Source organism: Magallana gigas, chromosome 10 (assembly GCF_963853765.1).
Source record: "Magallana gigas chromosome 10, xbMagGiga1.1, whole genome shotgun sequence".
In the NCBI taxonomy this organism is placed as follows: domain Eukaryota; kingdom Metazoa; phylum Mollusca; class Bivalvia; order Ostreida; family Ostreidae; genus Magallana; species Magallana gigas.
Genome location: NC_088862.1, coordinates 13,117,357 through 13,134,459, shown reverse-complemented (window position 1 = coordinate 13,134,459; position 17,103 = coordinate 13,117,357). Strand labels below are relative to the sequence as shown.

Here is a 17,103-nt window from a genome sequence, read left to right as displayed (position 1 = left end):
GACAAAAGAAATAATCAGACATGAAAATGAAATATATGAATTTCAAATTACAGAGCGACGAGTAAAATAAAATGTATATAATTTATTTTAAATTTATTATCAAACTCTGTAAAAATAAAAGACAGGGCTTCCCTGGGTCCCCATCCCCACCAAATATGAAGGCCCAAATATGGGATACAGGGTGTAAGCCAGCCCCTTGAAAAATATCCCATTAAAATAGTATTAAACGAAATGTCCTATTATTCGCCAGGCTAGCTAAGTCTGTTAATGGCCGTGTTAACCCAATTCCTTTTGAGGGTCGACTGGGCTTTCCCGGGTCCCCATCCCCACCAAATATGAAGGCCCAAATATGGGATACAGGGTGTAAGCCAGCCCCTTAAAAGATATCCCATTATAATAGTATTATTGGAAATGTCGCATTTTCGACAGGCTATCTAAGCCTTTTACTGGTCGTGTAAACCCAATTCTTTTTTTAGGGTCGACTGGGCTGTCCCGGGGCCCCATCCCCACCAAATATGAAGGCCCAAATATGGGATACAGGGTGTAAGCCAGCCCCTTGAAAAAAATCCCATTACAACTGTATTATTGGAAATGCCGCATTTTCGCCAGGATAGCTAAGCCTCTTACTGGTCGTGTTTATTATGTCAAGATTCAGGTCAGGTCAGCGAGTAATAATTTTTACTATAAAATGTTTTTGTTTTTGTTTTTATAAAAAAGGGAAGTTTATATGAAATTTTGAATTTACGTTTATTAGCATGTTTACGGTTAAATAGCGAACCGACCACAGAATTCTAGTAAATAGCGATAAGCAAATAGAATTCAACTTCCGAATTCCTGTATTTTAATCTATATGTATTTTAGGGGAAAACGTTGCAACTGCAGCAGGACACAGAGAATATGTCATAAATGCACATGTAAAAAAAAAACTTGGTGAAATGGTCTTAACACTTTTATCTCATATATCAGAATTGATTCCAGTTATTATTTTACATTAAAAAATAATGTTTATTTTCTCTGAAAATGATAAAGGACTCGATAAAAAGGTGTATTATAATTTTTAATTTTTTTTGTTTTTATTCACTATGAACATTTCAAATGTTATAAATGAACTATTATTCTACATGTAAAAAAAAAGAAAGAAAAAAATTACGACCAAATTACGCTCTTTCTACCACAACTGCTTCTTTGACCGATAATAAGGTGCATATTTAGAAATCAGTAAACAAAGCATCTTAAGCTCCTGATGTGAGGTAATACACAATATTTTGAACTAAAAGAAAGTTATAAATCAATTTATGCAAATAATGAGATGCAGTGCTATCAATGGTACATTTAATTTAACAAAGGTTGTCTTCTAGGCACAGTTGTACATGTATTGGTTCATATCTTAATTCATCATACCGTCATTATCAGGAAATGTTTATTTATTTCTGTACATAAAACCTTTCAAGCAATTTTGTGCTTACATGAGTATCAATTTGTGGTATAAATTTTTTTCCCTCTAAAAGTAGTCCAAAGAAAACAGAACTAAGTTTTATAAACGATGAATAATTATATAAAAAAGTCTAAAAATATTATAAAGGTATTAAATAAAGGTAATAAAGAAAATAATAATAAAGGTAAGAGTTATGCATGTAGTTTACAATAATAAGATTGAAGACATGATATTTATCGTGTATATAGACGACATTAATTGATAACTACACACAAGAGATAAGATGAAAGCACCACTGAACTTTTGTCTTCCTTTGTAGTCAATTAGTGTACATTTGAACAGTCTGAAAGAGATTAGAGCCATGGGTCTGCGGAATAAAAGCGTTAGTCCAGAAGTTTCTAAGTGTGAGCGGAGGTGGCCAAATCATTTTTTCAAAATATGTCCAATAACATCTTGAATTGAACAAAGTCATCATGCTTCTTGGTTATCATTGCGATTGGTACAGTGTTAACTTTAATTGACATATGTTTGTAGTTTTAGTCGTTTATGATTAACAGCACTGACACGATCTATGTGATTAATCAAACACTCAGTGATGGTTCCTGGAGTACCTTTTTTATTACCCCAACTCAAATAGTCTACTCAATTTGTAGTCTTTGCAGATCATTGAAAGTACAATGCTGTTGATCACATTCATAACTATTGCAGGCTCTATTGTATAAATCCAAGGCTGTTCTGTTTCACTTTAGACCAATGTGATTATATGGAAATTATTATTTCCTTTCTTTAGCTTTTTATGACTGTCAATTTATTTAAGGAATGAATTCAATATTTATTAGTTTTATACGATATAAAATGGTTTGGGGCAGTTTACGCTTAATAAACCGCGAAGCAGTTTATAAAAAAGCGTAAACTGTTTCAAACCATTTTATATCGTATAAAAGTAATAATTATATTGAATTTATTCCTTATAATTTAATTTTTTTACTCTTCATTGTAGATAAAAACGGTCATTTGACCATTAAAATGACGTAAAATTGTACAAATTTCATACGTAACGTCAGGCGTATTGATACGTTTTGACGTTAGTCTTACTATGACGTAGGCAACATTTTTTATACGATATAAAATAATTTTTAAGCCAATCAGAAAGCGCGTTACAACCAGAATTAAATTATTTACTTTTAACATGAAAATGTCAAATTACACACACATTAAGTACAGGTACTAGCAAGGGACGAATTTTTACTTATTATACAAATGCTGGTCACTTGTTCTACTTGATAAAATGCAGAAAAAGACCAAGTGTGCTGAAACAAGAAATGACACTGTATAAGTTAGATTTCATTGTATATATCGACGTTTAAATTGGTTGTGCATCCAATACGGTCATGGTTAATTAAATACTCCAAAAATATATGAAATATTTACGTCAGTTTTGTAAAGACATTTGAAAAAAAGTAATATTAAGGAAGCTGAATGAATGATGCACAGGGTAATGATTTTCTAATAAGCTTTTTGTGATTTTTTTTCTTTTCTTCCTTTAAATTATTGTCCGATCCATTTTCCCGTAAAAGTTGTACCAAAACATTATGCCATTTAATGATGCAACGGAGAGAGGACTCTAACAGCTTTTCTTACAAATATATATGTCTGCTCTATGGCTCAGTAAAAGTTCTGCAATGTTACTTTGCCCGTTTTCACATGCTAAATAAAGTGGAGTTTTTTCGTCACGAAGACATAAATCGTATTTGCCCATTGTTAATTAGAATCTCTACTATTGTATAATGTCCGTTTGCACTTACTGCATGTAAATGTGCTTCTTTTATTGTTGAACACATATCCATGTCGGCTCCATTTCCCAGCAATTATTTTACAATTATGTCATGTTTTCACACGATTTATAAAGCGGACTTTCTCCGTCTTTTTTACATGCATTAATGGTCGCTCCATTGTGAAGTAATGTCTCCACTATCGTTTTATGCCCGTATGCAGTTGCTGCGTGTAAAGCGGTTTTTCCGTTTTCCTTACATAGATTAGCGTTTGCTCCATGGCTTAGTAATAGTTTTACAATACCATCATGTCCGTTTTCACACGCTTTATAAAGCGGACTTTCTCCGTCTCTTTGACATGCATTAATGTTTGCCCCATTCTTAAGTAAAGTCTCCACTATTGGATAGTGCCCGTATGCAGTTGCTGCGTGTAAAGGACTTTCGCCGTTTTCCTTACAAATATTTACGTTTGCTTTATTTATTAGTAAAAGATTGACGATGTTTTCCTGTCCATAATCACATGCTGTATAAAGTGGACTTTCTCTGTCACATAGACATAGATTAGTATCTGCTCCATTGGATAGTAAGAGTTCAACTACTGTATAATGTCCATGTGAAATTGCTTTATGTAAGGGACTCTTTCCTCTTTCTATAAAAAAATTAATGTCTGCTCCATTTTTTAATAAAATACGTACAATGTTTTCATTTCCTTTTATACAAGCTATATGAAGGGGAGTGTCTCCATCATTATTGTATGAATTAATACAAGAATGTTGTTCCAATAAGATACGTACAATGTTTTCATTTCCTTTTATACAAGCGATGTGAAGGGGAATGTCTCTATCATTATTGAATGAATCAACAAAGGAACCTTTTCCCAGTAAAATAGGTACAATGTTCTCATTACCATTTTGACAAGCTATATGGAGGGGACTTTCAAGGTTTGTCGTACATAAACTTATATCTGCATTATGATCTAGTAAAAGCTTTGCAATTCTATCATGGCCACACGAAATCGCTGAAAATAGAGGACTTTCGTTGTCTTTGTTACATTTATTTTTGTTTGCTCCATTATTCAGCAGAATTCGCACGATTTTTTCATATCCATTACAACTTGCAATAAATAGAGGACTAGTTCCATCTTCCCTACATAAATCAATGTCTGCATTATTACCTAATGACCTATTCTCAAGCAAAAGTTTGATCGTGCTATAATGTCCATTTTTGCAAGCAACATAAAGAGGACTTTCATTGTTTTCCGTACATAAATTGATATTTGCTTGTTTGCTCAGTAAAATCTGAATTGTGCTATCATTTCCTTCTTGACAAGCTATATACAGAGGACTGATTCCGGTTTTTGTACGCAAATTAATTTCTGCTTCATTATTCAATAAATGTTGTACTGTGCTATTGTGTCCCTTTTGGCAAGCTTTATGAAGAAGGCTAACCCCTTCTTCATCACATAAATTAATGTCTGCACCTCTTTTGAATAAAAGTTGCACAATGTGATCATGTCCTTCTTGTAAAGCAACATAAAGAGGACTGATTCCTTTTTCCGTACCTAAGTTTATATCTGCTCCGTAAGTTAGTAGATATTGCACTGTGCGATCATGCCCCTTTTGACAAGCTCTATAGAGAAGACTTGCCCCTTCTTGACAATAATTAATTTCTGCACCATATGTTAATAAAAGTTTTATAATGCTATCCTGTCCTTCTTGACAAGCTTTATAAAGAGGGCTGGTTTCGTCTTTTGTATTTATATAGTTGATCATTGATCCATGCTTCAATAAATACTCTACAATTTTTTCATTGCCATTTTCACAAGCTACAGAGACAGGAGTTATTCCAGTTTTCGAATATGCATTAATATCTGCTCCACTGTCAAGTAAAAGCGCTAAGGTTTGCTTTTGCATATCTTTGATTTCATCGGTGTCATTAGCAGCTGCTAATATCAATGGAGTCCACCTATCTTCATCATTAGTCCTTTTGTTAACATTATCTTTGACTTTCAACAACTCTCGAAGTATTTCATAATTATGGAAAACAGATGCAATGTGAACGGGGAATAGACTTCCCCATTTTTCTGCCGAAAATTTATCGATATTCTTCGAAAACAATTGCAGCAAATCTTTAGAACCATTGCAGCACACTGCAGGGAACAGGGAACTACAATCAAAATTTGGCTTTATCTTTTGAAGAGTTTGTAAACAATGTAGTGATACTTTTGTATGGCAGAATGTAATCAGAGCAAAAAGGGGTGAAAATTGTTTTTCCAAACCTAGAAAGGTAACATCACTCAGTAATAAATTGTTGATTGTCTGATCTGTTTTTTGTTTTTCAGCTTCAATTGTTTTCATTTCTAAAAACCGAGGAAGTTTTTCCGGATTATTTTCTATTCTTCCTATGAATGCTTTAGAGACTTTCTCATTTTTTAAACATGGATTAAGAACGACCTCTAAGAAATCTTTTCCTAAAATGCCATTAAATAGTCTTTCTTCGAGCTGATCTATGTAAGTATCATTCAGATATATGGTAAACGGGTCGTTTTGTCCCTCACAAGTTTTTAACCTTACTCTTCTTCTAAGGAAACCAATATCCGCGCATTCTATTACATCGCTGGGATAATCTTCTCCAAACATATATGTAGTAATCTCCATCACAAAATCATGGTAAAATTGATAGGAGTCGTCAATTTTCTTGACAAAAAAACCTTTCATAAGTTCGAGCGTGTCACCAATTTTGTAAGGTGCCAATTCACCTAGTCCAAACAAGTCTAGAGCATGTTTATATTTTTGCAATGAAAGTTTACTTCTAGTCAAATCATTAACTCGAAGATCATTGTCAAAAAGAACAACAAGCACCAAGGCACAGTATTTTACAGGGTTCGTGTTTCTGTATTTTTCTATTTCATCCTTAAAGATTTCGACTGGCTCCTCAAAAAATCGAATTCCACATTGTTGGTATTCGTTATTGCTAAAATATAATTTACATAATAATGGAAAATACGGTCCAATTTTGAAAATTTCCCCCTCTTTAAAAGACAGCTCTTTATTTCCTTTGTGCCTATTGAAAATACTTCTTTTTTCATTTACGGTTAATTGAAATTCATCACTATCGATTTTTACGATGATATACTTTTTTAAAAGTTTCTTTAACCTGTAGTCTAATAAAATACTTGTCCTGCACGACATCAAAAGTTTAACTCTTCCTAAACAGTGCTCCATGGCGTCCATATTTGTAACCCATAAGTTATATAATATTTCATCAAAGGACTCTTGACCAAAAGGATCATTGAGAATGAATATTGTTTTTTTCTGGAATTTTTTTCTACGGTAATATGTATCTATAAGTCCTGAGCATCATGTAATGGTTTAACGTTCCATCCCCCATTCTTATATTTGATTGCGATATGTTGAATTATGGCGGTTTTCCCAGATCCAGAGTGACCTTCCACAATAACCCAATTGTGTTGATTTGTTTTATTTTCTACTTCATTAAAAGCTTTAGTTTCAACAAAAAAAGCGTCGTCCTGTCTCCATTGGTTGAATTCTAAGGGGAAAAGATATTATATATAATTATGCATTACTGTTACGAATAATTTAAACTAATCAATGGATAAACACGTATATTTACATTTGAGTGGCACATCGGAAATATTTCTGTAAAGTTTGTTTTAATATTTATTTATTTCATATTATCATATTTATTTAATGTTGAGTGACAAACAAACTAATAATAAGCTATGTTAAATTTCTTTTAAGAAATTGACATAAGTCTTGCTATATATATACATTTTTCTTTGATATAGGGACAATTGTCTTTGATAAAAGAATCCAGTATTAAGTGAGTGACGTAATACTGTTAACTATTTTTTATTCGCGTGCGAGATATTTTTGCAAGGTTAGCGAGTGCCTCATCGTCGTGAATAATTCTCGCCGCGAATCATTCCTTAAAACCTTTGGTGTATCAAAATAATCTACATCTTTGTTGCAAATATTAGTAACCAGTTGGACTCGAGTAAATCGTAAAATAAAAGTTGTCACGAATAAAAGTTTGTTTAAATTTTGATATAAAATAGATATAAACATCGTTCTATGAAGTCTAAGAAAATAAAGAAAACAATGTCGAACCACGTCGAATATATTTACTTAATATGGAATTACTTTAATTTGTACCTATGTTCTATGATATAACATAACTTGGGGCAGTTTACGCTTCATAAAGTGCGAAGCAGTTTATAAAAAAGTGTTAACTGTTCCAAGTTATGTTATACTCGTAAAACATAGGTAAAATTAAATTCAATCCTTATAATTTAATTTTCAACCATTAAATCGGATAATAAGGCCCATTATATAGTTAAACTATTCTAAATTGTACAAAATTTGAACGTAACGTCAAGCGGATAAATAAGTTTCGCATGCGCGTCGTATTGTGACGTAGGCAAGTTATGTTATACGATATATATGACTTTGTTTAGCCAATCAAATGAGGCGTTACAAACAGAATTAAATCATTAAAAATATTGAAGTAATAACTTGTACAAACAAGGATTCTTAAACAATTATTTTAAAGTTTTTTTTAGGTAATATCTTTTTAACTTGTATTCCTTTTTTTGTCGCTAAGATGTTAATTTGTTTAATAGAATTTAAAAAAAATTCCATGAGAAAGTAATCTAAGAAAACAAATCAAGAAAATAATGAATAATTCTTATAGCCCTAGTTTCCTTTAAACACCTTTGAAACATTCAAAAATAAATTATTCAATAATTCAAAAAAATTGTATTTTTTGCTATTGATTATTTTCTTCTTTAAGTCTGATAAAGTATATTATCGGTCTTTTAGTTTATCAATGCCAACTCACAATGTAAAGTTAATTAAAATTATAAAGTGATGTTCTTACAAACAAAACAATGACATGCATTTGTATTAATTAATGCAAATGAAATAAAATGGTGGATTTGATCTTCAATCGGTTTTGGGGGACAGAGAAAACTGCATTGACACTTTTTGTAGTTTTTAAATAATTTTTTTTAAATTCTTTATTGCATCATGAAAACTGTTTTAATTCGCATTAACACTCTGAAAATGTTCTTTTTTGTATTGGGCTGCTTTTTATTAAGTCTTCTTTATCAATTTATTCAAGAAAATATCATTACAATTTTAAAATTAAACCATAGGTTTTAATCTAAGAAATAAGAAATGATACCTTTCGTTTTATGTTTTTTGCTGTGTTTTTCCTTTTTTATGAACAGCACACGTTCTTCATGTTGTTGCCTTTCTTCGTCGGTATTGCAAATGAAGATTAAACACTCTAGGAAAAATAAATACAAATGTGGTGTTCAGAAAGAAATGTTGATCTGCTATTTTTTTCATTCATTGTAGTTACTTGATAAACAAGAATGATGCATATGTTTCGAGATGAACTGTGATGTCATCGGATATAAAATTGTTAAGAAATTTAATTTTTATCTTATTTGGTCATACATTTGAATATTTCACACTTGGTTGTCATGACGAAATAAGACTATACAAGCAAAATTGAGAGATAAGATAATTGTACGACAAAAACAATTAGTAAAAAGAATTTTATCATACCAAAGATTAAAGTTAAAGAGTCTTCATGTTTTTTTTCTACAATACTATCAAAGACTGGAATGCATTGCCTTTGAAAGTCAAGGAAATTAATTCTAAATAACAATTTAAGAAAGCTGTAAAATCTTTCTTGTCTAATATTGCAAGAGACTGCTTGACCAAATCCATTTTTATCTTATTGATTGTTATTACGTTTAAGTTATAAAAAATAATAAAAAAGTCATTTTTCAATTCATTATGCTATATTCCTCCTTTAGTATTCTGCCTAAATTCCATAACGTAAATGTGAGTGAACTTGTGTTGTAAATAACTGAAATGTTTTAGAAGGGCCACATTGAAAGCTTTTAAACAAGACTTTTATGGGCTGTCCTGTAATATTTACCATTTGTTTGTCATGTAATCAATATAGTAACAGTATTGAACAAATTTATTCTTCTGAAGTTGCATCGTGCAGTATAATAATGTCCGGTTTTTTTATTTGATAAATTTATATGTGTAATCATGGCATTGTGTGCTATATTTACCTGAATAAAATGGAATGAAAAATGAAATATCACTCCAAACCGGTGAATGAAACAATATATTAACAGGTCAATATTGTTCGGACGAGCTAACATTTCAATTATAGACTACTCGTCTATATACAGATATATAGCAAGAATATACTACTGAATATAGCATGTGACGTCATAATAGGCAATCAGTGAAGGTAAATAACCAACGAACGCTCAATGCAGCGGTTTGTTAGCATAGCAGATGCAACAATTTGCAAGATACGGAAAAGTAAACACAGGAGGAACATCTGGAGGAAAATCCCCTTAAGTGGCAGAATATCACCATAGTGCGTCTAATGCCGATGATATTTATGAAATAGACTGGGAGAAAAATTCTACGTGTGAATTCTAGGCTGATCAGAGAAAATGACGGCGATATGTATTCATATAATATCTTGGTTTTTAGTTTTTATTTATATAACATAGTAAATGTTGACTGTGTTTTCAGGCAATATTCAATTTGATTGTTCTAACTCCTTTGGGACGAATGCATCGCCGTCCGCTTCGCGTCGGGCAATATTTTGTCCCTTAATGGCCTAAAAATCAAAGCTGCCTTCAACCCAGTCGGTATTTGTATATTATTAACTGGCGTCATTAACGATATATGGTTTAACAATAAAGTTGATAATTTCATATATCAAATAATGTACAATTTGCTTTTTGTTCTTTTACTTTGTTTTGTATGCAATATAAAAGTTTTAAACTTTACTAAGAGAAAAACAGGACAAGACATTTTGATTTCATCTATTTCAAGGTGGCTTAAAAGTTACGTTTGCATTTAAATTGACTCAAAAAGTATTATAGCGATTTATCTTTGATTTTGTTTGTCAGCAAAAGTTGAATTCATAAAAGTTCTGACCTTCTAAAAATACATTTTTCAAGGCGTCAGTCGTTGTATTGATAATGTAACAAACAAATTATAGATAGTCTTACCTTTTCTTCTAAAGTAAATTAACGGCACACATAGGATGCATACGAGCACAACGAGAATAATTGGAACAATCCAGGCATTGTTGAGTTGACTTTTATTCAAATGTGGGTCTGTTCTGCTCGTGGAAGGAAAAAATGAAATCAGGTGGCAAATTTTGAACACTGCAATTATTATTATTATTATTATCGTTATTATATTTTATCCATAAAAACAGATTTAAAGAGACAGTACAGCTGAAAACACATGTGTGAATAACTTCAGATTTACCTATTGTATAGTTAGGAAATAAGAAATAACGTTTATTGTAATAGTTGAAATACATGAAAATCCCTTTTACATACTTAATTAACGTAATTATGAACTTCCGGAAATTCAAGGGTCGTACAAACCGGAATAATCTTATATCGTTTATTTGTACCACGTGGACTTTGATTGACAGTAATTGACACGTGCTGAAAACTACAAGATCTTCGTTCCACTACGGTCATCATGGAAAACGAGGTTAAAGCGATTCTCTAAATGAAACACATCCTTACTTACTCGATAATTTATAAATGGTTTACCAATTTAGGTTCATTTTAAAATGAATAGACATAAATATGTCAAATAACCCCTCAAGGGGCCTCATTTATAAAAATAAATTTAGGTTGTAGCAACTCCTATGATAAACACGAAAAATACATGCTTACAAAATAATAATTGTGGTTATTTTAAAAGCTTTGAACAGTTATTACCTATGAAAAGTAGAAAAGACATATTTTTATTAACAAACCTGTCCAGGAGATTCTTCGCGAGCCCTGCATGTGTTTTGTTCACAGTAAATACGCATGCGTAATAGTATAGAAGGCTGAACCCCGAACACGTTGCGGTGTATTTATGTGATAGGTTATACGTAATTATCAATTTTAATGAAATAATTAGATTTATTGCATGGAGAACTTTGTAATTTTCTTAAAGTTTATACATTCATGAGTAGTACTAAAATACCGAACCCGATCGGAAAATTTTTTCAAGTCGGTTTTTTGGTAAGATGCGCCGTACTGTCTCTATAAGTATAAAATCTAAGATAATGAAATAAAAATAAAAGGAAATCTGCAAAAACTGACCTTGCACAGGATGCCTCAGCGAGAAAACATCCATTTCCAATTGTTATACAACTGGGATCTATATATATATATAAAGTTTATTGAATTTCATTTATAATAAGATTTTTATAAAAACCCATAAAAAATCAATTAACCTTTTAAAGCTCTTCGAAGCAAAGCTATTATTTTAACTTTCACAGCATAGTATCAAGTATCGACAACGTGGCTATGATTCGTTCAAACATTAATGACAAAAACTAAAAGAAAAATGTGAATGTGTATAAATTATTTCTTATCAATTCTGAACAAACATTCACGAAACAATTTTGAAATGACTTTTGTTTAGGAATTTCATTTCAAGAGACATCGCAATTACGGGCTCATTAAAAAACTGTTAATATGTTTTAAATAATATGCGCAGCACTGTTAAGGTTTACTTTGTGGTCGCGCCGACCAGAAAGTACGGGAAATGTTAACTATGACATCACACAAAACAATAAGTCGTCAAAAATGCTAATAAATAAGGTAATTTCCGATTGATTTGGGTAAGAAAACATTAAACTACATCAAAAATTACCTATAAATATAAACAACTGACTGATCGCGGTGTACTTGTCAATTGGACGTCATACTGTAAATTTTGAGGCATATTTTGTGTAGAGAGATGCGGATCAATCAATTTTTTAACATGGAAATATGCATTTTTTAACAAACAGACAATAATATTAAAACAATTATCATACCATTAAATTGTATCTATTATGCTTGTTTTGATTCGGCATGTGATTATTTTTTAGAGGGTGTATTATTTCTTTTCTCTAGTGTTTACTGTACAAGTTCGATTTGTTTGACATCGGAAAGCCTATCTATATCCGCGTTTTACAAGTGCATACACTAAACAGATCATTACGATCTTTAGGATATAAATGAAGGAAATGTTTAATTTATTCAAATGTGCTGCTGTTTCGATGAAATCTATAGACTGAATTAATGAATACGTAAAATATTAAGCAATGGTCATATAAATTCCAACCAGAGCTCACTTCTTTGATATTTATTCTAATAAAAGAAGAATTTTATACAAAGCAGCAGCACTTGTGAGAATCTACCACAAAAGTAGAATTTAATTAGCATATAAATTTTTAATTCAAATAAGGGCATGCCCTTGTAATATTAAAATTTGTTTATGACCTCCATTCGGGAGAATTATCAACATATATCACGGGACTATCAATTCAGGGGATCACACTAAGTGCCATACAAAGTAGCACTTACTATATTGTTTCATTTTATATTACATGTACATCATGATAAAATAACTTTACATCAATATTTTATAATAACAGATGTATCGTTTTATGAACGTTTAAATCCGCTGACATTTTCATAGTCAGCCTTAACAGTGCAGCGTGTCAATCTTTTACAAGGGTCACACTTAATTGTCGACAACATATCAATTTTTGAGACGTGGTTTTTTCTTTTTACAGTTTGTTTCAGAGAAGTTTTTATTATATTCTCATTATGAACACAAGTTGACTATTTATATTAATTATTAAAAACACGGATATGCTTGGTACATCATCATGTCCTATGTCGAGATGTAGATGTCTGAGGTGTAGAGTGTGTAATTTTCTGTGATTTTAAAGAGATTTCTTAACTAGTTCACTTTGCTTTGAGCTGGACAAGGTTTTCTGTAAATCAAAAAAACCCCCCAAAACCAAACTTCCTTTAAATAAAACTAAGACAAAAAATAAATAAAGAAAGAAAATGGATCCCTCCCCCGTTTCCCCTGTATTAATCAATTTTCTTGATATTGTTCTTGACGTACTTACATTTAAAGATGTTTGTGCTGAGATATGACGACTTTAGACAGCCATATCTAAATTTACTGCACCAATGAAACACTTTTAATCAAATATAAACAAAGACCTAGAAGCAAAAATGATATAAAGTTAATTTGACTTCACGTTTGCAGGTATCTCATTGGCCACCTTTTAAGTTAATGGCTCTCGACATGACGCATTAATTTCCAAATATATTTATTGATCTAATGACTGAATAAAAAACAATATAATATTTTTTTTTACATTTTTCAGCTATTAAGCGAAAATCATAAAACAAAAAGAAAAGCATAAAAACCAAAACCAAAAAAAAAAAAAAAAAAAAAAAACAACATAAAAAAACCTTACTAAAGTTCACAGGAGGAGAACATTTTAGAGTGGATATATTTTAAGAAAAAAATAATTAATCTTGCCATTTTGAAAATATCAACATACCAATTGTTGATTGCTTTTTTCTTTGTAGGCAAATAAAAGTTGCAATATCCTTTTGCAAACTGTAGTTATTAAAAAGAATCCTTGATTAACCCTCTGCTGATTTTAACATGTTATTGTTTATAGCAAATGCAGAATTTAGAGCAATATATGAAAACTAAATCATGATTAATTTATTTCTATTCAAATTTCTGAGGTCATGGTCAGTTAAATGTGTGCAGTATATTCATTCTGGGGTGTTTACCCAATCTTTGTTTTTTACTTAATCTGGTCACACTGTGTAATTTAAATTTGAATTAATCGTCCCTCTATGTTTAAAATATTTTGAAAAGTGTAAGTAGGGCTGTAACAAGTGCGAAATGTCAAATGTGGATAAAAGAGAATCAATAAAAGATGCTTTTCGTACATAAGAAGTGTGTTACAGGTATATTGATAATAATATACTTTTAAAGAAATTAGTGATATGTCTGCATGACTAAAAATGTACGGCATGTTGATTTATCAATGAAATCTTATATACATGCATCTAATTATTATTTAAGAAATAAACAGCAAGTTAAAAAGTTGATTAGAATAAAAACTTGGTTGGTCACGTGTCAAATTCTGTGTAGCCCAAAGGGCTTCTCAGTGGGTTTGATCACTAACAAACCAACTTTATATAGCTGTGAACTTTTTAATATTGCTGTTTATACGTATATTTGAGTTTGAGAAAGGCAATTCGTTCAGAAACATTAAAATTACCGGTTTCTGTGAGTACAATGATCAAGCCGACAGACGATAATGCTAGCAGTACCATTGTTAGTCATAAAAAATTTACATAGAAAGTTTTTCCATTCTATAGGTTCATATAAGAAAACATTTTTGCAAATCTAAATATAACCAGATAACATTTAAATCTAATTTTGAAAAGAATTGTCATTTTTTCCCCAGTTACCTTCCTCGATCAATATCAAACGCTGTGTGTAGCAAAACTCTATCAGCTCTGTAAAGTTTTCGTTTGGTAAACATGTGTAGCCATTTTCTTTTGTACAGTTGAGAGCGGATGACCTCATGTTCCATTCTGTTTCATTATTTGGACAATATAATGTTGAAAATACTGGAAACTTGTAACCATATATCTCTCTCTGAAAGCGTTATATATATAAAATTGGTAGACTTATTATTACATGTAATTCACTTACGACACAACAAATAAAGAATATGAGAAGGAAAAACACATTATTTAAAGTTTGAATTGAATATTGACCATATACAAAACTATTGAAGTTAAGCCAAACATAAATTGTTAAAAACTGTTTTTAAATATATAGATTTTGATGGTTGTTATTGTTTTAATAATATTTTTAAAATGGAAACAAAACAGTCAAAAACAACCTATACGAAGTTCTGTCTTGTCCTAAGTAACAATCAGAAATAAACAGACCGTACTATCAAGTACACAAATTCTAGGTGATTATTTATGCAAACAAATTTGTTATATTTAAATTAAATTCATTAACCTAGGAAGTTCGATCCACTCAAATGTATGACTAAATAAGACCCCGGAAACACATTTTATTTTCATGTAATCATTAAATGTTAATGATATCCAGTACTAATGTTACTTAAAAATCATCGAATATGACTGGTGAAAAAATAGAATACATGTATCATACTAACGTAGCGCATGTCTACAGCTTCGTAAATACTCAGTCTGCGAATCATCTCAAGCTGTATTTTGTATGTTATATGCCTAACTGATAGTAAGAGTTTGACACGCAGTGTACAAACTGGCTCGTGAACTATTTATAAAACCTTGATAATTAGTTTGCCATTGTATAAGCTAAAAACAATGTAAAAATGAATTTTGCTCTGAACTCGTTATGCTGCGGTTTATCGGGGAATAATGAATCTATGTTGAACTGCGAAATAAAACAAAGTATAGAATAAAGCGAAAATAAAAAGTTATTAATTCAAAAAAGCACATATCAACAGTTCGTGTAAAATCACAATATAAACAGTTCTTGAAATTTACAAAAACAACCCATAAAACTAGTAGACAAATTGTTCCTGAACAATTGGAGGTCTTTCCATCTTATTTTTTTTATGTTAACGATGAAGTACATAATACCTAATAACTTGCTAGATTGCCCAATAATGTCTACAATTTGTTCAGCAAGGTTTGACATTTAGTTCTGAATTATGGCATGTAACTACTCAGGAATAAAAACAATAAAGTGAGCTATATCTAGTAAAGATTTGTACTTTGTTTTTATACTTTAAACCATGTTTACTCAAACATTGTTGCTGTACATGTAGCTTGAACTAATTCAAGTTACAGAAAAAAAAATAGTATACCTGTGATACATTTTGCACTAGAAATAGAGAAAACCACGAAGCCATCGATGATGTTTTAGCCGGGCTCTGCTGAAAGCTTAAAACTTCAAAAGTAAACAAAAAACCAAACAGCGTCAAAGTAAAAACTTCCGCTATACAAATAGTTACACAAAGAGCCAAGTTTTGTCAATAGTGTTCGCATTTTGTTTTCAATTTCGATCTTTTTTAGTTTTCTTTTTAACAACGTGTTTTAAAAACAAGACTATGCATCATGAATTTTTAATGAACTATTTTGCTGTGCGTTGAAGAAATGGGGAATGAGTATACAACGCTTGTTGCAAAATTCAAGGCAGCAACTGTTGTTTTTCTTCTAGACAGACATATTTTTGTTTATAGCCGCTCACAAAGTTTGGTCGCTCTCTGACGCTTTACCGACATTAAAAGCTTTACTACACAATATGCATAAAGAAACACCAAAAGAGCCCGGCTTTTAGTACTTCAGTACTTTGATTAAAGATTTTTTTTTATTTTAAGCTATTGCTTCAAGAATTCCCAAATGTTTATTGTAAATGACTTTAAATTGTTTTTCTGTTTTCTTTACACAAGCCTATAAATAGAAAACCTAACAATTTTAGAGAGTGTTCTAGATGTTAACTGTCTTTGTACAATATGAATGGGTTGACTGTAAAAACAACATAAACTTGAGTTACCACAGGACATTGATGCTATAACTGGCTGATCAAACTGAATACCTTATTGCGCAATCCAGCGAGCTATTGAAAAATTATTCTGTTTATGAAAAATAAGAAAATTCATTAATTAACAGATTTGAAAAAGACCTTCACCTTTGGCCATTATGCCATTTTTTGATAAGCTAAGGTACACGCTTCCCATCCAAGTGGTCCAACGTTTCTATGATAGAGAGTAAATTAGTTGGAAGTGATTTTATGGAAATTTCAATACTTTCATGGAGAGTAACTGCTAGAAAGAGGACTGGGATCCTTACGGTATGAATAAATTGAAGAATCCTCTAAGTGTACTAAAGAAATTGGTAAAAGTTTCAAATCTCTATCTCTTGGTTTCAGAGAAGTGACGATATCAAGCACTTTGGAAATAGGGGCAATAACTCTCTCTTCCTAGGGGCTA

General features: G+C 31.1%; 1 protein-coding gene across 1 annotated transcript; it reads right to left on the bottom strand.

Moving 5' to 3' along the window:
* Positions 1-2,405: 2,405 nt before the first annotated feature.
* On the bottom strand, positions 2,406-13,261 carry LOC136272096 (ankyrin-1-like). Its single transcript, XM_066073043.1, has 5 exons — positions 13,201-13,261; positions 11,390-11,447; positions 10,286-10,398; positions 8,413-8,517; positions 2,406-6,756 (listed from the first exon to the last, which is right to left on the bottom strand). Exon 5 carries the CDS (start codon positions 6,438-6,440, stop codon positions 3,315-3,317), a length of 3,126 nt encoding a protein of 1,041 aa, XP_065929115.1. The 5' UTR covers positions 6,441-6,756; positions 8,413-8,517; positions 10,286-10,398; positions 11,390-11,447; positions 13,201-13,261; the 3' UTR covers positions 2,406-3,314.
* Positions 13,262-17,103: the final 3,842 nt, after the last annotated feature.